At 35.9% G+C, this 25,788-nt stretch overlaps 1 protein-coding gene across 3 annotated transcripts in view; it reads right to left on the minus strand.

Moving 5' to 3' along the window:
* KHDRBS2 (KH RNA binding domain containing, signal transduction associated 2) overlaps positions 1–25,788 on the minus strand; it is a 572,791-nt gene that overhangs the window by 265,836 nt on the left and 281,167 nt on the right. For all 3 annotated transcript variants that reach the window (XM_077769102.1, XM_077769101.1, XM_077769104.1), the window contains one exon: positions 2,421–2,567. In XM_077769102.1, the coding sequence (XP_077625228.1) occupies positions 2,421–2,567 (147 nt within the window). The remainder of the gene's footprint in view (positions 1–2,420; positions 2,568–25,788) is intronic.

Below are 25,788 nucleotides of genomic sequence, written 5' to 3' on the forward strand. Positions count from 1 at the left end.
GTGTTCAGAATAGGAGAATAAAGCAGTGAATTTAGACAATAATATCTGCCCTAAAGACATTTATATTTTAGCAGGAAAACCAACAATAAACAAATGAGTAATATATATGTGTGTGTATAAGAGTTTATAAGAGCTATGAGGAAAAGAAGTAGGTGAAGTGGGCTAAAGCATAACAAAACAGTGAATTGCAGTCTTAAATCAGGTGGCCAGCGACATTGTGAACAAAATATTCACAAGGTTGTACAAATGTAGAGAGGTTACTTTGGACACTGTGGTCAGGAGAGAATTTCGTGCATTGCTAACTTGTGAGCTGAGACCTGAATGACAGCCGTGTCAGTATTTTGGAAGAATCTTCAAAGGCTTTAGTGAAGAGTGAGCCTGGAGAGCGTGGAGTACAGGATGAACAGAAGCCAGCATATCTGGAGCACAGAAAGTGAGCAGTTGGACAGGCAGAGATAAAATCCCAGAGATAAGCACGAACAGGCCACTCTAGCCAACGTGGGAATTTTGGTCTTCATCTGGATGTGTACAGAGAGAGAATCTTAATTGTGGGGTGCTATTCCCCCAACTTGACCCAAATAGCTATTTATATCTGCATCACTCCTGGTGCCTATCAATCAGGCATTCCATCAGTCAGACTCTCAAACAAATAATTGCTGTGCCGTGCACAATGCTAAATGATGGGAGCACAAGACAGACACCACCAGCCCTGTCCTCGTAGAGTATATACTTCAGTGGAGAAGTTATAAATGAAATGATTACAAGTATCACAAGGTCTAAGGGTAAGTGAGATGTAATACTGGTATTTATAGCAAAATAGGGTTAACCTAGCCTACAACTTAGGACCTATAAATATGTAGCAATGAAATAGTATCATCTTACATGTTTCACTTCAAAAAATCATCCCAACATTCTATCTACTATAACAATAAAAGAAATTGAAAACATCCATTTATATAGTGCTTGATAATTTTCTATATTCTTTTGTATACATTACCCTACTTAATAGTCACAAAAACTGTGCTAGAGGTCAGTTGGTTATAATTATCTTCTTTTTAAAGATGAATCAGGTGAAGCTCTGAGAATTTATATTATTTGTCTATAAGCATGAAATAAGTTAGTAATATAGGTAGGTAGTCCTAGCCTTTTTCTATACTACCTATACCACTGGAGCTCTGATCTGACTAACTACAAGAAAGCTGTGTAGTCAACAGCACTAGGCATTTAGTTTGGAGGTAAATGGAAGACAGAACATAGCATCGTAATGCTTATGAAATATGGGATCTGTTTAGGAAGGTGTTCTGATAAGCACCAGGTAATAAATTGTGCAGAAGTTCTGTGTGCATATAAACTTAGGGAACAATCAGGATGGTATGGGATTACTCTATAACCTTGTCTTAAGAGAAAATTTTAAACTGAGAATAGAAATATATTATGTGGTTAGATTTTGATGCTTTTACATTCTGAAACTGTTTTTTTCTCTTTTCCCATTCTCAAAATCACTGCCAATCAATGGATCTTACCCACCATTTCCTCTGAATTTATTGCTTACCTTAGAAATCTACAGTGTTTCTTCACTGAACAGATTAATCTTAGCTACTGTCTTTCTCCTCTGCCAAATACTTCTGCCCAGGCACTCCAGAAAACTTTACTCAGCATTCTATTCCAATTATCCTATTCCCAGCTCTAAGCCCGATGCCAAGATTTCTATTTGAATGACCTCTTCCTAGAATGCTAAATTGTCAACCTTTATAAAAGCTTCATTCATTTAACCTTTCTCTATTTCTTAGAAAATCAGCAGAGAATTCTATCCAATATGCAATCCTGAATTTGCTGCCTTACTAAATAACACTCTCTGATGTTCTCATAGAGCAGAGTGAGTTTACTTTTCCAATTTTTGTTTGATGTCAACAAATGTCTGGCTCTATTAATATTGATTATTTGGCATGACTCATTATTTTCAATGAGTCAGCAGCTGGCATAATGTCAGATAAGAATACATTTGATATTTTCAAATAACATTGTCTTGTTACAAATATTACATATCTAATCATTCCCCTCCCATTATACCTGCTTTATAATTGCCAATAATACATGTCAACTACCAAGTGATTAAGACGCAAGAGAAAAGTATACAACTTCAATTATATATATAATTGTGTTAACTATCTTATTCTTCATAACCATGAACTGGTGCATGGCATGTGATCTACTGAGGACACTGTCAAACCATCATTATTTGACAACATGCCAGGTCCTATGCTAAACGTTTATTGTATTCTATTTCTTTTTACCTTATTACCAACTCAATAAATAATTAGTTTGCAATATGGCTTTCTGCCTAGAAAGTCAGTGAATATCAAAGACACATTTTAAAAAACTTATGAGAAACATCTTTGTGAAAAGGGAAAGACACTTACAGGAACCAGGAATTTTTTAATCTCTTCCAATGCATGACTCATTCGTGAATAAGCTTCCCCAGGTGGAGCAAACACTTCAATTAATACATGAAGTTCATCACTCAAGTGGGCATATTTGGCTTCCCCACTCTTCCTTAATTCTTCTTCCTGTGAAAGAAGGAAGTTATTTTTAGAAATACAAATCCACCCATTTTGCATTGATTTAACATTTACTAAGAATATGACAAAAGAGAATAATCTAAGCAAATTTTCCATAAGTAGAAACCCTCTGAGAAATAAAAATCTGGTATAAGCCATTTAAAGATTTTAAAATCATTTTTGACTGTTGGAATGATTTTTTTAAAAGCTGGCATAATTATCATCTACAATAGATTTTAATCAGCTAAATGAAAATGCTAAGCCCTTGAAAAGAAGTTACAGAAACACCATTATTTTTTCAGTGTACAACACTCAATTGTGGAAGAAAAAGGTCATTTTTGTGTCTGACAAATCATATTTTGCAGATAATAAACTAAAGATTATCACTGTTCTTTAAGAAAACCAAAACTTTCTAGCCACTTTTTTAGAAGTAGTGAAAAGGTTACTTGTTTGCCATTAAAGTATGCAAAACCAAGGTTTACGTCCCAGCCTATGTCTCTACTGGCCCAGATTGTCATCTAGCTTCATAGTCACAGCTTCTCTATCATTTGCTGCCTCATTTTGGTCAATAAAAGTATACTAAAGGGATGGTGGTTAAGCATTACATTGGCATTGATTCTGTATGAGCTATATATTTAACCAACAACACATTTCTATCAGATCAGATTTTTCGTAGTACTGACTGTATCCAGGAGATTATTGGATCCTGATTAATACAGCGCAGGTGCAGAGCAAATTGGCACACAATTCCATATACCTTGCTAACGTGTGCAGGGTATTTGACACATACCATCTCTAATCTCACAATAACCTTGCGCATTATTCACAAGTCAGATTAGGAAGCTGAGTTTAAAAAACTTTAAGCAGCTTCACCAAACTTGGGATTCTAACCCAGCACATTCTGCAACCAGATTTCCATTTTTCTAGGATTTAAAGGAAGTAGAATTTTCCATAAAATGTGAACATAAATAATACCAAGTGTGTTTTACTTTTATTGACTCCCATCCCCAATAAGCTAGTAGTTGTTTCACTAAATTTGTAATGATAAAAACTAAGGGGAGCCTGGGCGGCTCAGTTGGTTAAGCGTCTGACTTTGGCTCAGGTCATGATCTCACAGTTCATGAATTCAAGCCCCAGTAGAGCTCTGTGCTTGGAGCCTGCATAGAATTCTGTGTCTCCCTCACTCTCTGCCTCTCCCCTGCACATTCTCTCTCTCAAAAATGAAAAAAAAAGTTTAAAAATATTTTTAAAAAACTAGAAAGTAATTTTTAGCTTTATTTGGGGGATTAATTAGAAAAGTAACATGGATAGATCTAAACTGGATAAATAAAGGCAAATTTGCTATTGATTTCCAATAAGTTAACTGTATGACCCATGTTCACGTGCTTATCTGATTAGGAACTAACATCATTTCAGGGTTCCTGGGTGGCTCAGTTGGTGAAGTGCCCAACTCTTGATTTTGGTTCAGGTTTGATTTGTGAGATCAAGTCCCAAGTCAGGCTGTGTGCTACCAACATGGAACCTGATTGAGATTCTCTCTCTCTCCCTCCCTCTCTTTGCCCCTACTCCACTCACATTCTCTCTCTTTCAAAATAAATAAAAAACACTGAAAAATCTTAAACAAAAAAAGAAACTTCCATCATTTCAATACATGGAGGATCATGAAAAAGATGGGAAGGTGTGGTGCTTTTCTGTCCACCCCCCATCCACTCAAATCTCTCTAACAATAATATCTTTGGGGCTAATAATCTACTCTCCAAGTAAGTGTCCCTAAGCATACTTTTGGGGGTTTTTTTGTGTTTTTTAAAATTTTTTAAATGCTGTATTTATTTTTGAGACACAGAGAGACAGAGCATGAGCCGGTAAGGGGCAGAGAGAGAGGGAGACACAGAATCTGAAGCAGGCTCCAGGCTCTGAGCTGTCAGTACAGAGCCCAATACGGGGCTCAAACCCATGAACTGTGAGATCATGACCTGAGCCGAAGTCAGACACTTTAACCGACTGAGCCACCCAGGTGCCCCACACACTTTTGTTTTATGTTTATTTATTTTTGAGAGAGAGAGCATGAGTGGGGAAGGGACAGAGAGAGAAGGAGACAGAGACTCCAAAGCAGGCTCTAGGCTCCGAGCTGTCAGCACAGATCTTCTAATAGACTCTGAGATCATGATCTGAGCAGATATCAAGAGTCTGATCCTTAACCCACTGAGTCACCCAGGCACCCCTCCTAAGCACACGTTCTATCTCTAACTAGGAGTTTTTACTTAAAAGGGTTTTCTTAATGCCCATTTCTCAGTTTAGGGAGAAGTAGCACTTGCCTGAACAATTACGCACTCATGGGGTATAGTACATATCTCCTTCCTCTTTGGATTCTGCTGGGTGGGAAGCTGCTCATTATCTCTGGGGTCAGCTTCATTTGCACCTAAGTGTTGAGGTGGTTAAGTCAGAGGACTCTTTACACTGCCTCCTTCTCCATACTTCCTAAGCTGATTTCCCACTGGTTATTAAGGACTACTTGCTAGCCAAATTTTATAGTGTCTGTGTACTATGAGGTGTGGCATTCAAATAAGAATTATAATACTTATTTTAAAAATGTTAATGTTTATTTATTTTTGAGAGAGAGAGAATCAGAGCAGGATCAGGGGAAGGGCAGGGAGAGAGGGAGACACAGAATCTTAAGCAGACTCCAGGCTCTGAGCTGTCAGCACAGAGCCCAACTCAGGACTCAAACCCGTGAACCATGAGATCATGACCCGTGCCAAAGTAGAACGCTTAACTGACTGAGTCACCCAGGCACCCCAAGAATTATAATACTTATTTTAAAGGTTTTAATGAAACAGCCCTAGCAGTTTAACCATTAGGCTGCTGTTGATGAACAAAATGTAGCTTACTATTAAAAAGCACATTTGCCTCTCCCCTCCTCCATCACCCTTTATACAAGCAGAGGAAGAAACTGAGGTCTTTAGATATTAAACAACTTCCTGGAAGTCAAGCATTAGTCAGGATTCCAACCAAGACCCAGTAAGGTAGGTAGACTAAAGGTAAACTAAAGGTAGACTAAAGGTAGACTAAGGTAGACTAAAGTCTTAGCAATGAGAAAGACTTTAAAGGAGAAAAGTTAACACGGCAGAACCTATCGTGAGCTACTTACTACTGGTTATTTTCAAAACTAAACTTTATATTTTCAAAGCGTGTTATATTTGAACTCATGTATCAAGGTAACTTTTTTTAAAAATTTATTTATCTATTCTGAGAGAGAGAGAGAGAGAACAAGGGAAGGAGAGAGAGAATCCCAGGCAGGCCGTACACAGTCTATACAGAGCCCGACACAGGGCTCAATCCCATAAACTGCAAGATCACGAGCTGGACATTCAACTGACTGAGGCAAGGGTAACTTTTTACAGAGCAGAGTCTTCCAAGCTTTAGTTTCTTTATCTGTGAAACTTAGATAATAATAGTGAGGTCATGGAATTTTGTGAATTTGGAGAAAATTAAAGAACATTTTGTGTAATAAAATGCTCCACCAATTTATAATAATAATAAATACTGTTTCTATATTTTAAGTAGCATTTGAAATGATGTCTGGCTGTTTCAACAGATACCAACACAAATGTAACTTGCACACGAACAGTTCTTTCTTTCTCAAATAAGAGTCTAAGCCTTATGTAGCTAGAGGAACAGGTGGTTTGTCTCTTCACTCTTATCCAGGGATCCTGGTTCCTCCTCTCTGAACTCAAGCAGCCCTAGGCTGTTGCTCTCCTGTGTGCTGATGAAGAAGGCTGTCAATAATCACTTCTAAATTCCACTCCAGGGAAAAGAGAAAGAAAACGTAGGCAGCAAAAATCTCATTCTCAAGGACATTTGCCAAAAGTTTCATACATCATTTCTGCTCACATTTCTTTGAGAAAAGTGTACATACACAGTAGCCCTGGATGCCATGGAAGCTATAACAGTGGTTTCAGGCTGAGCAGCCTTGAGACTAAAATGTGAGGATTTCATTTTTGATGCAAAGAAGTGAGAATGGATACTGGATGACAACCAGCTGTCTTTGTATTCTGTCCTCATTCAGGGCTAGCTAAAATAATACTTTCTTATTAAATCTAATCTTGGTGAATAGCTAGCCAATGTCTGCCAGAATGCTCAGATCTTATTTTCAGAAACAAACATATACCTCCAGTCGGATTTATAACAAACCTGACTTTCATTTGAATATAAGCAGACATCACAGCCGTCCTAAATAAAACAAGTCTCTAGAAGCCAGTAAGTACATGTACAGTATTTGCCTACCATTTCTTGAGGTATTTCTTAAACAAGAGTTCCAAATATATTTTGGAAAAAAAAGTTTAGCTTTGAAGTACATTCATTATCTGATAAGTTGATTGTGAATGGGGCAGTGAGTAGTATTTTCATGTTTCTGACCAATACCTTTTGCATGTTTTGTAACAAAGACATGTTTTATAACAAACCTAGCAGGTTATATTAGATACAACAGGCGACATAAGAGCAAGAATCATAAAAAATGATGAGCCTGGGTGGCTCAGTCGGTTAAGCATCCGACTTCAGCTCAGGTCATGATCTCATGGCTCATGGGTTCGAGCCCTGCATCAGGTTCTGTGCTGACAGTTAGCTCAGAGCCTGGAGCCTGTTTCAGATTCTGTATCTCCCTCTCTCTCTGACCATCCCCTGCTCATGCTGTCTCTCTCTCTCTCAGAAATAAATAAAACATTAAAAATCTTTTAAATAAAAATTTAAAAAAGATTAAGAAATTAGAAATGTTAGAAAAATCTTGGGTGTAAATTGACATGAACTGTTCCAAAGCTAACATTACAGAAAATTGAATCTCCATCTAGTAAAAGCACAGAAAAGAACACAGGGAATAAATCAAAAGAATGGAAGATGCACACACTAGAAGATGAATCGGCTTGACGTGATTCAGATTTCTGCTTAAAAGACTGCACACTCAGTTGATATTATTTAATCTTCCATGTTAAAGGTACATTTATTCCACTGAGGATATTTACTTTAATCACTGACCTTAAGAACATGGTTTGTGGTGTTCAGCTATTACAAAGGTATCATGAGCTAATTATTTCAAGTATATTATTAGTTGCTAAACATAAGAAATTAAAATCAAAGTCATTATGAATATCGAATCTAGTTTTACATATCTCCAAATATTTTATTCCCATGTTATATCCTAAGGTAAAATGTAAGTAAAATATATCAGATTTTACCAGTTATTTTATACAGAATAGCATGGCACGAAATACAGCCTAACTTGAATTGCATTCATATATTTAATTATTAAAAGGACTTTTAAGGAAACTTTTTCTTAGTAATTATCATTTGTATTTTATCTTCCACAAAAGAATGCTTCTGACTTGGAAATAGTTTGACATTAGAAAATTTTCCTCTTAATTCTAACCAGCATGTTCACTGAAGAAAACTTGAAAAAGTCCCCCAAAGTACAAATATTTTAAAAGCTATCAACAACCACACAATTTAAGATACACTATTAGCATTTTCAGTGTATTTTCTTCAAGTATCTCTTCACAAGAATAGTAATGCAACTGAAGTCATAATTTTAATATTGCTTCTTAGATCACGGGTAAGCAAAGTACCTTCCATAGATTAATTTCATATGCACAGCTATACTATGCTACATAATGTTATTTGCTTCATTTTACTGAGGAGGGGACTGACAGGGAGAAATGTGTCCAGAGTTACACGACTATAAATCATGGGGTTGGATTAGAATCCAGGTAATCTCCTATCAAAAGTTAAGTTCTTTTTTTTTAAATTTTTTAACTTTTATTTTAAGGTTTATTTATTTTTAAGAGAGACAGAGTGCTAGCAGGGGAGGGGCAGAGAGAGAGGGAGACGCAGAATCTGAAACAGGCTCCAGGCTCTGAGCTACCTGTCAGCACAGAGCCCGACGTGGCGCTCGAACCCACAAACCGTGAGATCACGACCTGAGCCAAAGTTGGGTGCTTAACCCACTGAGCCAACCAGACACCCCTCAAAAGTCAAGTTGTCAATCACTACAGGTATGTACTGGTATAGATATGTTCAATGTAAGTAAACATTTTATAGATTCAGATAGCTCTATGGATATGTCTGTCTAATTTTTGGAATATCATGGCCAGTGGTCTCCCAGCAATTTCCTAGTACTTAGTCCCATGTAGCCCTGTGCTGGCCAGGGTAGCCTACAGCAGATTATAAGTCCTTATACATGAAACACATCTGCCATGAATTTCTTCTTCCATCTTCCAAAAGATGCTGATTACTTAGTAGCTGTATGTATGTAATGGGTGAAACCATTATTTTCAGGTTTCTCACCACAGCCCCTACTTTATAATTGACTTATCTAAAAGTTGCTAGTGATATTGCACTAACCACACTGTTTATTCCTAACCTTGTTTGCAAAAGTCAGTTCCAAAGTTTTTAAGATTGAGTTCATATAAGTTCATACAACTTCTCATGGATATTCACATTTATTCCTAAAACAAATGTACTTCATGAGGAGTCATTCTCTATTTTCCTGCATAGTTTGTCCGACAGCAGGGGCAGGGTGGTTAGGACCCACTGTACCCTCATTATAGTCTGGAGGAAGGACTTAAGCCAGCTTACAAATGAATATTTCATCTTGGCTAAAGACAAATTCCCCAAAACAGGACACGAGATCAGATGATCAGATGTCCCCTTGTGTTGTGGTCCTGAGTCCAGCCACTTGATCCCTGGTTTTGCCTATTGTCAATTTTTATTTATTTATTGATTTTGAGAGAGCAAGAGCATGAGCAGGAGAGGGGCAGAGAGAGACAGAGACACAGAGAGAGAGGATCTCAAGCAGGTTCCATGCTGTGAGAGCAGAGCCCAATGGACTCACATTGCGTGCTCCGCCAATTGTCAATTTTAACATAAAACATAAAATTTCTTAAAATACTCTAAAATATCCACTCTTAGAATTATTTATGGGTGGCATAGACATTATTTGAAAGCAAAGAGGTCACACTGATAATCTCATTATGGACAACTACAAATGTCCTCATTCTCTTTCACAAGTCCTTTCCTGCTTCATTACACAGTTTAATTTTTTTCTTTTCTGTCTCTAATGTTTGTATTACTCTTTCTTCCCACGTGGAATTTCCTAGGAATTTTCAAATGATTTTCACCTCTATTAAACAGAGTAATTTAGTTATTGAGTGCTAATTTCCAACTGTACATGTCCAGCTTACTATGGAGTTCAATGATCCATAAAGGGCATATTAGTTAATTGACCCTACTATCCTTAGAAGTCAGAGTGGTGATCATCATATGCTACTTGGAATGACCCTCCAGAATCTCTCTCTCTCTCTCCCTCTCTCTCTCTGTCTCTCTCTCTCACACACACACACACACACACACACACACACACACGTAGTGCTCTTTAAAGTGAGATTCTAGTGAAAGAAAATGTTCTCATTTTCTTAAATTAAGAAGTGTTCACCTAATTTGGGTAATTTTTAAAAAATTATGTCATAAATTGTTCACAACACGATGTACACCATGTAATCCTCCTTTATGCTACGCCGGAATTTGGGTTATTTTGTCCCTCTGGCATATCTTGAAAGGCATCCCATTACCAAAAGTACCAGCAGGGAGAACACCTGAGTAACTGAGTTGATGTACTATCCATCATTTTTTTTAACTACCTATGTGTTCATCTAGATGTATGTATGTGATATCGCATATAAGTTATATTGTCTCTCTTAAATATTTAATTACATCTGAAGTCGTCTTTACTGTCAACCACATAACTGACTCACAAGGTTTGTCAAATATTTAATCCCCCATAAAATAAGAAAGCTAATGTCTATAATAATCTGCCTGTTTCAGCTCCTACTGCCTAATTTTATAAGGCATGAGTCAGTGGTATTTGTTCCCAAACTGGTTTACACCTGTTGTATTTGTAATTGTTACTGTATTTTATATATTTTTTTAAAATTTTATTTCTAGGAGAGAGAGAGAGAGAGACAGCGTGAGCAGGGGAGGGTCAGAGAGAAAGGGAGATACAGACTCTAAAATAGGCTCTAAGCTCTGAGCTGGCAGTCAGCACAGAGCCCGACGCGGGGCTCGAACCCAAGAACCGCGAGATCATGACCTAAGCGAAAGTCGGACGCTTAACTGACTAAGCCACCCAGGCGCCCCTGTATTTTATATTTTTATGATTCCTTTCAACTTAAAAAATTATCAAATAACTTTTAAATCAAAAATATGTAGGTTAAGAGATTTTACTGTTTCACAAATGTTTTCGTAATGACCTTAACTTCTTATGATTTTTGCATAATATTTTGCTCCTAGATCAATTACAGCTTCTTCATTATGTTTCGTAATTTATCTTTATACATATCAGTTTCATCATTTTCTAACCTCCCAAATTACTCTCCATATACAAATATATCTGATAGAACCTGATGAAGATATCCAAAAAATTCTTATTGATTGAATTACTTAATGGTGAAAATCATGCTGCATTTTTCTTCTGTCATCAAACTGTATCCTTACGGCCCATGCTAAGGTTTTCTTTAAGTGCTCAACCATTTATTGTCCTGAGATCTTGGAATGGAGTAATCTATATTTACTACTATGATTTTATTTTCAGCTTAGGAAAACTTTCTCCAAATTACTATTACACTCATTATGCCTCCTATTAAATGATAACAATGTATAGACCATCTATGTTTATTCAATGATAATTTATTTTGTAAGCAAATGATTATGCACTTGCAGTTTACACCACAACAAGTATTTGTTCTGTTAGAACAAGCACATCGTCTGTGTAAGTAAACAAAATTAGAAGCTTGTAACTCACAAGAGTATTGTGGTGCTACTCACAAACAAGTTAGAATAAGCAAACTTTTTTACAACAGCCCCACCTATCTAGTCTGTCCTTTGGCTTGCTACCTTACTGTATAACGGGATTGGCGATTAGGTTAGTTCTTACTAGCCTACTCCAATTTCAGGAGAATCAATAGCTGTATAGTACAGTGCCTACTTATTGCTCCCACGAATGAACCTTGTGAGTCCAGAGAGAAGATGGCAATAATAAAAACTTTACAGTAATATTTTATCAAAAATCACTTCCATCTTAGAGACTGAAATAACTTTGAATTGTTTTCTGTGTATAAGAACAAATATTTCAAAAATCCTTGGAACACATACCAACCACTGTTTTTCCGTAGACACTTTTATGTAGCCCTAGGTCCAAGAAAGCACATGGGGCCAAGACTTAGAAGATGTTGAGTATAACATGACTTCTAGCCATGGCTCCTCCACTAACTGCAAATTTTAGCAGGTATTTTGCTCTTGTTGCTTTCTTCATATGCAAAAGAAGAGTATGTTACTAAAGAGGTAATTTTCAAATTGTGCATTATGGAGCTCTGAGAGTTGAGCACTTTGGTTCAAAATGAGGCTTCTCCTCTATCCCATTCAACCATACCAACCAATTTAGCCTGTTTATGTATAAAAATTCTAAGTAAGAGAATATCTCATAAGCTTACTAAACAAAAGACAATAGACAACATTAGATACGAGGATGTCTGTTTCCTTCACAGCTATCCCCATCCTGCTATTAGGACATTAGTAGTAAAAAATGCTACATTCCAAATAAGAGTATCTCCTAAGATATATTACTAGGAAAATACAAAATTAAAAGTAGAAACTACTCATGTTACTCTTTGAGTATCTACAATGAGGCTGTTACTGTGTTTTATACACAGAATGTCATTTAATCCTCATAGAACACTTAGGTGGGTAATGGAAGCAGAAGAATGTAATGAAAAATTAAAAAAAAGAATTTTTGAGTCAAGACATAAATTTGAGCTAACAGCTCTGATATTTATTATCTCTAGTATAATAGAAAAGTGTTAATTTTTTTTTTAGTTTCTTCATCTACAAAATAAAAAATCTCTAGGTCTCTCATGTATAGTGTCTGGCACACTAGAAACACTCAGAAAATGTTAAAAAGTTTTCTCTCAGAGGAGCTAAGAAACTTGGCTGCAATTATTCAGTATGTAAGAGATTCGAATTTAGTCTCCTGACTCAAAAGTGCACTCTTATGTTGATGGATGTTTTTTTATGACCATTAAATTCACTTGAAAGAATATAATTATAAAAGTTTCAAATTAACTGTTGCCTAGAAGTAAGCAAGAGTGCATGGGTTCAGTGCTGGTTTACTTATTATTAAGTTAATTTAAATGTATAACTTTAAGAGAATGTATATTTGAAAATTGCTCTAGGCCAAAGAACTCACATGTTTTAAAAAGATAAGGAAAAATTAACTTCACCACATGTACTTCCTTGAATTTTAACTTTCAAATGAACCGCACATTTATTGTCTACAGTATGTCGCATGGACCATGTAACATTGAAAGGCCACATATCATGATACTTAACAGCCCAGGTTTTGCTCATGATGGCCAGGGTTAAATCCCAACTCTTCCAATTAATGTTGTAAAACTTGGGGAAGTGACCTTACGAATTCACCCTTTGAATTCCTCACCTGTAAAATAATGATAGCAATAACAGTAAGCAGGAATTAAATATGACTATTGCTAAATATTATTGGGCTAAATATCCAGGATTCAGAACAATATTCATACATATATAAATTGAAAGAGTTAGCATATCCAAAAATCCCAATTATTCTTCCAGGAGTAGTTCTGTCAGTGACAGGAATTTTTAAAAAGTTGAAAACATATGATATAGAGCGCATGCAAGTTTTACTCTGTGGTTTTTACTTTAGCAATTATTTTTGTCATATTTTATCCTCAGAGTTATAATTTACTAGAGTGCTTTTTGCAGGCTTTTTCTTCTTAATGCCCCAGGGAACTTTCTTTTAACATAAATCTTCTTCAGAAATAAATAAGTCTATTGTCTGCACAGCTTTCTCCATCAAGAAGTTCACATAAATACACATTTATTATTTATACCTTGGTCTGAATGGGATTTGTCTGAATGGTCAATTTAAAAGCATTTTTAAATACACATATGTGGAAATTCTTTTATGCTACTACAAATTAGTTGTCCAAAATTTAAGCACACAAAGAGTTTTGTACAAATGGAGTTACATAAATACATGACAGAGAAAGGAACGAGTTGATCCTCAAGCATCCTCCTCAGGCTTCTGTTGCCTTCACTTACAAATTCCTGCTCTCTTGAATTGAAAGTGGCAAGAACTATTCCAGATTATAGCTACCCATACTCTAAATGGTCAGCTATGGAAAGGGAATCTGTTCTCTGCCAACACCATCTAGATTCATGAAGAGTGAACCAGAAACATCAATGGAACCAAGGATGATATTTTTTTCAAGTAGGTCAGGATATTAAAAGCATAGAAGTGGGTAGTTCCAGAATATTCCCTACCCTGAGTTTGGTAGTTGAGGGTCTATTAGAGGGTATGAACATCAATCAGGACAATCAAATCATACATTCTATGTTACCACAAGAATGGTCTCGCTTCTCAAACTATGAAGTGTACTGTTCGAAACAGTGAAAAGAGGGTCTAGACACAATAAAAGAGCTATTTCACTATTCAAGGAAAATAAAGCAATCGAGCTTGATCAAATGGAACCTATAAGGTTAACAGGTTGTCCTGAATTAACATATGAAAGGCTTATGTCTCTGCATTTTATTTAAAAGTCATTTGCTTATGGGGCACCTGGATAGCTCCATTGGTCTAGCGTCCAACTCTTGATTCCTGCTCAGTTCATGATCTCACAGTTCATGGGACTGAGCACCACAGTGGGCTCTGCACTGACAGCATGGAGCCTACCTGGGATTCTCATTCTCTCTTTCTCTGCTTCTCCCCTGTTCTCTCTCTCTCTCTCTCTCTCTCAAAATAAATAAACATTATTAAAATTAAAAAAAGTCATTTACTTAGTAATTAAGGCAGTCACAAACTTTTGTGGGAATAGAGCAATCTGGGTATACAATTACCTAAATATACTTCTCTAGACTCTTCCAAATCCAACTGGATATACATGGCCTTCATTCAGGTTCAGTAGAGGGAATTGTTCAGAGGATGTGAAAACACTTGTAGAAGAGTGTTGGAGTCCAGTGGTGAGGAACAAAAAAAGGAAATGGATCCTGGGAAGAGTCTGTACTCAGAGATCTGAGGACTTTGAAGACATGGAAGAATAATGTTTCTACTCTTCTCCGAAGCTTAGAAGAAATCAAAAAGTAGGCTGGGCATGCCTTGCCCTTGAGGCCAAGAGAAACCAGGAAAACCAGTGACGAAAGGCCCACTCGGGTGGGAATCCCTCTGTCTTCCACTCTGTATTTAAAGGACTTCATCACTAATTGATTTCAACAATCCTTCTAAACTGACAAATAAAAATAGCATACAATACTAGCAGCCAGTGACAAGAAAATCAAGCAGAACATCTCAACATATGCCATTTGAACATAAGCCAATTGACTTGCAGGAAGAGAAAGATGAACACTTGAATAAACACATTTTAGGAAGCAGTAAAGGAGAAAAAATGAAGACACAAAAATTTTATGGTTTTAAAAAATGTGACTTCCAAGGTAAGAACCAATACAAATTAAAAGAGGCTTTTAACAGGCTTACTTCTTTCTCGCTGTTGATAATAACTCATTTCCTTTCCTCCTTTTTCTCAAACACATACTTTACAAGTAGAAACCTTGTAATTGTAAATAAGTCGTCCTCTCTGAAATATACATAAATCCTTTTGAAGACTAGATAAGCCCATTGTTAACTTTATTACCTAGAAATATATATATATCTCAAGGACTTGGAAGCCATTTCTTTGAAACGTAAGCATCATGATAGATAACACCCCTATTTTCCAGTTTCTGTGGAGGTAGAAACCTAACTTTGGTGGGTACCTTGCTCCAAGGTGCAAAACTATCTCTCATCATAAAAATATAGTAAGTTTGTTGTTCCATGGGATGAAGCCAACTGGCTACAATAATCACCCCAATAACCATGGATGAACTCTATGACAAATGGCACTGTTAAGACTTCTTACTTGAGGATGGGTTATTGTTTATGTTGAGAACACATATGTAATGGGTTGTATATGCCTGGATATATACAAAAGAGATATTTCTTTCTATCTTTGCAATCTCTTAGAGAGTTGCATGTGATGCCCATCACATTCTGGCTTAATGCTTATTCAATAATAAAAGTGTTCTCTTCACTACTTTTGCAGAAAGGATTTTTGGGCTGGGAAATTTTGTTTTAATTATAATTCCCCAATGAGAAGTGAAGACAGCTAACGAGCTGGGCCAGGGGATCTCAGCAAAGCCATCCTCACGCTGATAGATATTGCCAGAATTGCTTCCAAGCCTCATGATGCTGAAAGGGCAAGACATCACTGCCAACCAATAATGGAAAAGCAAATACTAGTGAGTCCAAGCTGGCAGAAAGCAATAGGCCAAATGCCTGGTTCTGAAAGAAAATAGAGGTGGAATATCAATTTGGGGAAAGATACCTTGCACAACTAGACATGTCTGTAGAGGACACAACAAAGAGATACCAAAACAGCTTTGGCCTGGGGTGCTGGAATGACCAGAGCCAGAAAGGAGAAAACAAAAACCACAGCAGAAAGGTCACAAAGGCTGCTGAAGAAGCTCCCGCAGAGTTGTAGGTAGGGATGCTGCCCACTTGAAATGCAATGCAGCAGACAGATCAATTTGGCCCTTGAAGATATGATATGGAAGGCTTTACTTTGAACAAATGCATTATACTGTTCATCAAGCAACCAGACTGAGAAGCAAACACCATTAGGAGCCATAAAGTGGCTAACCACTGACTAGAATATACCTGGTATCAGTGTGAAAGGGCATCCGAATTTACAGCATAGATTCAAGGTCAATAAATGCCATAGTAGAAGAATATTTATTGGTGCCACTTTTAGCTTTCTGAAAAAAGGGTTTCCGGATCATATTAGTTCCTGCTTACAACTCTCTGCCGATACCCTATTTGCCTAAAATGCAACAATTTCAACATGGCATTGCAGACCTTTTTAATCTGGCACTGGCTTAGTTCATGAGTTACAACTTCTGTCATCCCCTTTGCAGCCACTATTCTCCAATCACTAAAAAATCCTCACCTGTCTCCAAAATCATCATCCTCTTTCAAATCCCTGTGGATCTCTGTTTTTCTTGCAAGATACAGATCAAATAGTTTTAGCTAGACTTCACACAGCCAGCAATGCAGAAACGATTGCTCTATAGAATTTTAACAGTAACATCTTCTCAATATTATATCATAAATATTTGGTATTATATTATTACCATTGATTGAATCCTCCATCTGCGTATTTGGTTCCACGGGTCCATTTAAACATGAAGTATGCTCTTCTATAGGCATTTTGTGTGTGTGTGTGTGTGTGTGTGTGCGTGTGTGCACATGCATGTGCATGTGTGTGTGAATGTGGGAGTGATTGGGTGTATGTGAAAAATGGGAGGGGTGCAGGTGGATGAGGGGAGTGTATATGTAGTGATGTTTCTTAGATCCTACCTAAATGTTAATGAGATGTATAATCTCTATATACTTTTGTATTAATTATTTTCATCAAATGAACACTTAAGCTAAATACTTCCAGGGGAAATGGGAGACAGGAATTTGATCTCTTGGATATTGTAATATTTTATTACATGATCATTTTTTCTTTCTATCCTTCACTCTGTCTTAGCAAAAATATATTTGATAATGTCTCAGAGCAAAGTGGTGGTAAGTAAATGCTAATTTTATAAACATATTTTATTCCTGAAGAATTCATCTCTGCTTTGTTTTTACATACTTGAGGAATGTTCTGTCAGTGTTAGAAAATACAAATCCAAAACCAGAGACGCCCAAAACATGTAAGAGTTAGAGCACACAGAAGGAGGGCTGTAGTGCCCTTCTGTAACTAACTTTCAAGCACCATTGTTTATCAGCAATCTGAACTCCAGTGTGAAACTGGAGCTACTAAAAAATTTCTCTTGTGTGTGGAAAGCCCTTTTGCAATTTTTTTTTCTTAAAATCTGTGAAATCACTTTTTTGGAGAAAGTATTCAGAAGGAGGAGCTATGGACCCAGACTCAGCCTCCTCATGACCTGGTGCATTTTATATTTGTTGGTGCATATCTTGCCTTATATCACCCAGAAAAGATCTTTTCCAAGAGAGGAACTTCTCATTCTCTAACAGACAACAAGTATTCTTTTCATGCTATTATCTAAAAATCTTCCCATCATCACCTACCTTTTTTTTTAACCACAATCTTTTTTTTTTTTTTTTTTTTTAAATCCCAGGGCAAGACACATCTTCGGATGCTGAGTAAACAGGAGGAACAAGGGGAATCATAGGAAAGAACTAGGGTTTGTCCTATAGTACTGATAAGACAATGTATAAAAAAACTTAGTAGAGTTTACAAAGTTTTAATCCAGTCTCTTCTCAGCATAACCCCCTCCCTGCCATTGCTAGCCTGACAATAAATGTGTCTGTAAAAGTAGCAGTCAGCAATGATAGATATGTCTAGAGAATACAGGTCAAAAACAGAAGGTCTAAGACTGCCCTCCACTCCTCCAACCACAGAAAATCATACACAGTAAAATCTCAGTTTGAGAGCATAATTCGTTCTGGAAACATGCTTATAATCCAAAGCACTCATATATCAAAGTGAATTTCAGAAATTGTGATCATGTGACATTCTGCATCATGTAACTAACTTTCGGCATCACATACTACTTGTATTGCAAGACATTGCTTGTTCATCAGGTTAAAATGTATTAGATGTGTTTGTTCGTCTTGTGGAACACTAACAGAACTAGTCACTCAGAATCCAGGGTTTTACTGCACATTGTTTTCTGAAGTGAGGGTATATATTCAACTGTCTTACCCTGGTGCTAACTTTGCAACTTAAGCCTCAGCCAAAAACAAAAAAGAACATATATTGACTATCCACAATGTACTGGAACTATACTAGGGCTTTTCTTACTTATGATCCATTTATATCTCACAATAGGTTAACATTATCTGCATTTCGACTTTTAAGGAAACAAAGGATTCTTTGAATAAGCTGCTGGTAAGTGTCAGAAGAAAAGTTATGCAAGTTTACTCTTGGTCATACGTATTCATTCAGTGATATTTACTGAGCCCCTCTGGTGTGGGAGCACAGTTCCAATGAATATATATACCCACTCACAGCAGCAACTGAGGCCAGTCTGCTTAAATTTTAGTAGGAGAAGTCAAATAGTCAAGGATGTAATAATTATATATACACACACACGTATATATTATATCATATATTATATTATACACAAACACACACATATATATGTATTACATTATAAGTGCAATAAAGAAAACAACACACAAGTGTTGGAGAACGAGATAGACAGAGTATTATTTGGATACAGTGGTCAAGGGTCTTCTCTGAGCTTAGTGCTAAGTAATGAGTAGGTGCTTGCCTGCACAAAGCCAAAGAAGAGTGGGTAGGTGGGAGAGGTATTTTGGGAAGAGTAAAGATAAGAGAAAATATGTTCTGGCAGGAAAGTTTCGTCATGTGTGAGGAAGAGAAAAAAAGCCAGTGTGGCTTGCCTACAGAGAATAAAGTGTGGACAAATGAGATGTGAATTGGAAGTTGTAGACAACTAGGATTGGGCTCTGTAAATGGTAAAGACTTTTAAAATGGGAGAGATGTTTTTGAAGTACATATATGTTGTCTCTTTGAGGGAGGGGGGTCTGTCCTTGAATTTCATGAAAGTAGCAATATAATATAATGCAAAAGGTGCAATTAATTGAGACGATTAGGGTGGTAACAGTTGTTCAGTTTTCAAGGGATAAAATTGCTAATATAATATTTCAAAACATTAGAAGAAGAGTACTTCAAACTAAAGTGACGAATTTTCCTTTACTTTTCTAAACATTTAATGTCTACTTTCACAGTCTACAAAGTATTATAGAAGAGGTCATTGGTTCACCTGGACTTTAAGGATGACTGAGATTTGCAAATGACAAGGGAGTAGGTTAAGAAGAAAGAGCATCATGACTATATTACGTTTGCCTTGGGAGAAACCATGTTTACACCATTGTCTTTGACCAATAATTAACAGTACCTCCTTTCATCTCAAAAGTGTTCCGGTTTGGGCAGTAAATTAGATGGTCAGCCTTAGTCACCAGCAAGGGCATGGAGGCAGGAGACCATGCCCTGGTGTCAGGAGCAGCAAAAGCTCCTGCCAAGGCTCACTGGGCAGGTATTGCAATCCATGGATTGCATGCATATTGCATGGATTGCAACATGATCTAACGTGGAAGAGTTAGGCTGAATCTGAACGTAGAGGTTCTGTGATCCTCACTGGGGAAATGGACTTGAATTCTCTGACCTACAGAGGGATTCCTGGGGATATGCAAGAAGGGTAATGTTAATTAGAATCATGATTCAGAAGAAGAAAATCAGCAGGCAATGTATGAAATTCTGTCTCTGTCTCATTTTCGGTTGACTCACCACACTTTTCCCTGCCAATTATCTGTCTAAATAGAGAGATGCCTTAAATCTGTGTCTTTTAAATTCTCATATTAGATAGGGCTTTAGCAATTACTTCACTTTATTTTTTATTTTATTTTTATTTATTATTTATTTATTTATTTATTTATTTATTTATTTTAAGTAGGCTCAATGCCCAGCATGGAGTCCAACGTGGGGTTTGAACTCATGACACTGAGATCAAAACCTGAGATCATGACCTGAGCTGAAATCAAGAGTCAGACACTTAACCAACTAAGCCACCCAGGACTCCTATTATTTGCTTTATTTTATCTTATCTTACCTTATCTTATTGTATTGTATTGTATTGTATTGTATTGTATTGTATTTTTAAGTTTATTTTATTGTATTTTTGGGGGGAGAGAGAGACATAGAACACTAGCAGGGTAGGGGCAGAGAGAGGGGGAGAGAGAGAATCCCAAGTAAGCACTGCATCATCAGCTCAGAGCCTGATGTGGGGTTCAAACTCACCAACCCTGAGATCAGAACCTGAGACTATAATGNTTTATTTATTTTAAGTAGGCTCAATGCCCAGCATGGAGTCCAACGTGGGGTTTGAACTCATGACACTGAGATCAAAACCTGAGATCATGACCTGAGCTGAAATCAAGAGTCAGACACTTAACCAACTAAGCCACCCAGGACTCCTATTATTTGCTTTATTTTATCTTATCTTACCTTATCTTATTGTATTGTATTGTATTGTATTTTTAAGTTTATTTTATTGTATTTTTGGGGNAAAGGTACTGTTTCTGGGGCACCCAGGTGGCTCAGTCAGTTAAGCACCCAACTCTTGACTTCCCCTCAGGTCATGATCTCACCCAGCTCAGGAATTCAAGCCCTGAATCAGGCTAACAATGCAAAGCCTGCCTGGAGTTCTCTGTCTCTCCCTCTCTCCTCTTTTCTTTCTCTCTTGCAAAATAAAACAAACTTAAAAAAAAAATACTGTTTGTGAAAGGAACATTAGTCTATAAAGACTTCCATCAAAGCACATAGCTTAAGATATTACAGGTAACCTAATGATAGTAGTTAAAAAAGCAAAGGAAACCAAGGAACTGAGCACAAGTATAATTATTTCTGGGGATATGACACTTCAATTGGCTATGTAAACAATTTTTCAAAGACCACTTTTAAAAGCAATACCATCATGTTTAATCTGCTTACAGGACAGATGTTAAAAATGTTTTAATGCTTTATTAAATGGTATCTGTGATTTGGGGTGAAATTTTCAATTAGAGATTCAGAAAGTACTGTCTCACAAATAATTTACATGATAATGAAGATGATCTGCTAAGGAAAGCTTTTAGATGACCCCCAAATTGGCTAATGAAGATACTGATGTCAAGACTCTGATAAAGACACTATATATATATGAAATGAGTAGGAAAAATCACTGAATATATCTCTGTATCCAATTTAGTTTTATGTTATAAGTGGGTATTTGGCTATTATATCTCTTTTCCTAAATGTTTTTATAATCAAGTTTGCTAAAACTCTCCACCACCTGCCCTTGGCTCCTTATTAGAAAACAATTCTCTTTATATTTTGAATTGTAGAGGTGCCTGGGTGGCTCAGATGGTTAAGCGACTGACTCTTGATTTTGGCTCAGGTCATGATTTTGCAGTCCATGAGTTCAAGCCCTGTGTTGGGCCCTGCAAAGGCAGTGTGGAACCCGCTTGGGATTTTCTCTTCCCTCTCTCTCTGAATCTCCCCTGCTTGCATTCTCTCTCTCTGCCTCAAAATAAATAAATAAACTTAATAAAAATTTTAAAAAATAAATGTATATTTTGAGTTGTATTACATCAAATAATGGTTGGTAGATCAAAAAATGGAAATATATTTTCCCTTCGAGAAAGTAATTTATTCCAATCCAAAAGACCCCCACTTCTTATAAGGTTCTATAAATTGAGTTGAAATCTAGAAATGAAATTTCTAGCTGCTGCTATTTTTGCTCTCATGAGTCACATTCAACTTTAGTATCTCTTCATTATGATAGTCTTTTTTTTTTAGTGTTTATTTATTTTTGAAGAAGAGAGACAGAGATAGAGCATGAGTGGGTGAGGGGCAAAGAGAGAGGGAGACACAGAATTCCGAAGCAGGCTCCAGGCTCTGATCTGTCAGCACAGAGCCCCACACAGGGCTCAAACTCCCTGACTGTGAGATCATGACCTGATCCAAAGTCGGTCGCTTAATCAACTGAGCCACCCAGGTGCCCCCGTTATGATAGTCTTTTAATTTTAAAATAAATAAACACATACACAAATATCTTTAAGTTAAAACATTTCTATCATTTGTCATCTAAGTTAGACCATATTTTTGTACCTGTCACAATCCTGGACTCATTCTGATGAGTTCTAGTTTGCTAACATTCCTCTTAAAATGCAGCTTTTAAAACTGTGTACATTTTTTTAAGTATTATTTTATCACAGTAGAGAGAAAGTAAGTATCATCTCATTGATCCTGAGTAAAAAGGTAAATAGATACCAGCTAATATAGGCTGTCCCACTCTTGACTCCTCTTTAACTTCTAGTCAATGGATACCTCTAGAGCTATCACACATGTATGAATGTTCAGAAGTAATATCTTGATATTTTTAAGTTAGCTGTTAAAATTTTTGATAGAAAGAATCAGTCAAATGCAGTATACTACTCAAGTTTATCTATCCTTATTTGTCCCAAACAATTCTCTCCAAGTTCTCTGTCTTATAAATTTGGTGAATGTGATATTGACTTTCCCATCTAAGTCCACTGATAAAATTGTCTTGCCTCAATTTAGGACCTTCTTCCAACTTAACAGGAATCTGTTAAATTAGTACTTTGAGGGTTCAACTAGCTATGAATCCTCCTCATCCTCAATAAGGCCCTTTAGAGTATAATTAGAGACAACATAAGTCACTGAGGAGGCTGTTCTCTGAAAGCCTTCTGCCAACTTACTCCCAACCCAGGTTATATGTTTTTTTCTTAAGCACCAATGACATTCAGTTGACATGCACCAAAGATGAAGAAAGGTTATCTTCCACAAGATATGCATAGTATCACATGCATGTAATGTACGTAATACAAATGTAAGACAAATGACTATAGCACATTTAGGAGGAATTAGGTGTTCCAAACAATATCTGTGAAAAATGCTTTGGACACAGAAGTTGGAGCCTAAAATCATATGGTTTACTAATGTTTGACAAAGTAACTCAAGCAGTTTGAAGATATATTAATCATAATTAATTTTAAAACTGAACTACAGGTGTAAATTAACTTCACTTTAATTATTGTACATACAGTGGCACTAGAAATGAAGTATAGTTTCTCTACAGTATATTAAATTCAAAACCTGAATGAAGTAGAATCATTGAATACTTTAAAGCATTCTGAAAGGCCATGATTAGAATAAAAATTCATTAAAGCAGTTTAACTGAGGTAATTTTGAAGAGTAAGCAATTAGATTAATTCAGTGAATAAGTATGTCAAATAACAATTTTGTAATCATACTTTCCAGGCAAAATTTTATTCATAATATACTTGTTGCTGTTTCTTATGCTCCTGAAAGAGTCTAGTGAAAAGTTTCTGGAAGGTACCCAACTCTCTTTAGCAAAAATATATTTTTGTTTTAAATAATAATTTATTCTCAATTCTATGAACAAAACTAAGTAGGCTAAACATGCCAAATTTGATGATAGATTTCTTTCTCAAAATGGAAAATAATTTCCTTGGTGATTTTTATTTTTGGAGGTCATGGTATTAAACCAAATTACATTTACAGAAGTTCCAGGAAACATTGTTTTGGTCATCTTTACTGGCATATTGTTAAATAAGGTTGGTTTGTGTGTATTATATTTTGTCTTGTGCTTTCCAAATTCATGCCAAGAATTAAACAGGTCACCTTGGTTTTAAAGAAATAAAAATTTAGGTTCTTTTGAAATTAATCTACATACTACAGGGTAGAATCAACACCTTTTCCTTCTCTTGAACTCTCCTATGCCAAAACTCACCTCAAAATCATATCAATTGCCATTTATTCATTTAAGTATAATTTTATTCTGTCTTTAGATATAAACATATATGTACATATTTATTTTTAACTATATCTAACCAGCTTTAGACTGTCATATTTCCAAATCCTATGTCTCTTTGACTAATTCTTTTCATTTATTTTGTTTCTAAACTTCTTATATTTACGCATCTGTACTGACTAAAATTCTTTCTCACACTAAGGCAAATTATAGATCAATTTGAAAGTACTCATTAATTCAAGAGAAAAAAAAAGACTAAACTAAACTTATAAATAGGCCTAGAACATGACTGGACTCATTCACATTAGGGTAAATGGTCACTAATTTCCACAGTTACCTTTTCATTACATCAAGATCAATCACCTCCTAGACAAATAAACACATTCTTAAGTGTCTTCTTTTAAGAGCCTCTACAAATGCAATATTTTCTTTCTGTATTAGCAAACAAGCAATCTCATAAAAAAGATTCCAATTAAATTTGTGTAGTTCCTAAAATTGCCATTTGCTATGTTAATAATTACATGTAAAACTTCTTCTGTAAATTAAAATGTTGTCAAGCATCATTATTACGAGCAGCAATGTTGACATAACTTAAAGATGTTTTCTCCATACTCTTTCCCATTCTCTAGGCACATGTTGCACTTATGGACTCAATGGAATGGCCTCTCTTAAATTTCACAATTAGTTTCTAAAGTGGTTAATATTACAAATGGATTTGGGGGTGCTTGGGTGGCTTAGTTGGTTAAGCATCCACCTCTTAATTTCAGCTCAGGTTATGATCTCATGTTTTGTGGGACTGAGCCCCATGCTGGGGTTGATGCTGACAGCATGAAGCTTGCTTGGGATTCTTCTCTCTCTGCCCCACTCCTGCTTACACTCTTTTTGTCTCTCTTAAATAAATTAACTTTAAAAATTTACAAATTTTTTATTATCTCACATATTGCACTGATTTCAGTCAACCAACTCAAATGGAAAAATAAATCATTAGACCAAGGAGGTTTCGGTAATAGTAAAACAAACTTAATTTTAAAGCCAGTTAAGGACAATATACCTATTAAACCATAGAAAGCTGTATTTTCTTTTTTGAAATTTTTTTTTCTGTCCATCAACTTGCTGTGGTGTCTACTTGGCAAAAACTTTATGTTAATAAAGTAGAAAATATTATATGTTCATTATAAAAAACAAAAATAAAATTAAAGATTAAATATTCCTTAAAATATGGTAGAAATCAAAGGACATTATTTCAAATCACTTTCTCATTAATAACAAAGACAAAAATAAGATCAACATCAATAAAACTATAGCTGAGCCCAACTGGACAGCTGATGTATATCTAACTGGTAATAGGGGTAAAATGCAAACAAAAGCTAGAAAGAATTAAAATATCTGGAAAGAAAGCAGTTTTTAATTCTCACAAAAACATGCAATCCATCATTATAAGGTTTATAGTAATTTTGTTCAACATTGTCTCATCATCATGTAGCATGGCTTCTGTGCCAATTAATACTTTAAACTATTTTTTAATAATTAAATGCATCATTTAGACCTAATGATTTGATCCATAATATTTGCATTTATAGCAGGTATGCTTGTAAAATGAGATGAACAACTTTGAAAGTCCATTGTTATGGGCAGAAATACTGAATACTAAGATTTAATAATTGAAAGAATGACACCATTTTTTAAAAAG

This window comes from Crocuta crocuta, unplaced genomic scaffold (assembly GCF_008692635.1).
Source record: "Crocuta crocuta isolate KB4526 unplaced genomic scaffold, BGI_CrCroc_1.0 scaffold205, whole genome shotgun sequence".
NCBI classification, from domain to species: domain Eukaryota; kingdom Metazoa; phylum Chordata; class Mammalia; order Carnivora; family Hyaenidae; genus Crocuta; species Crocuta crocuta.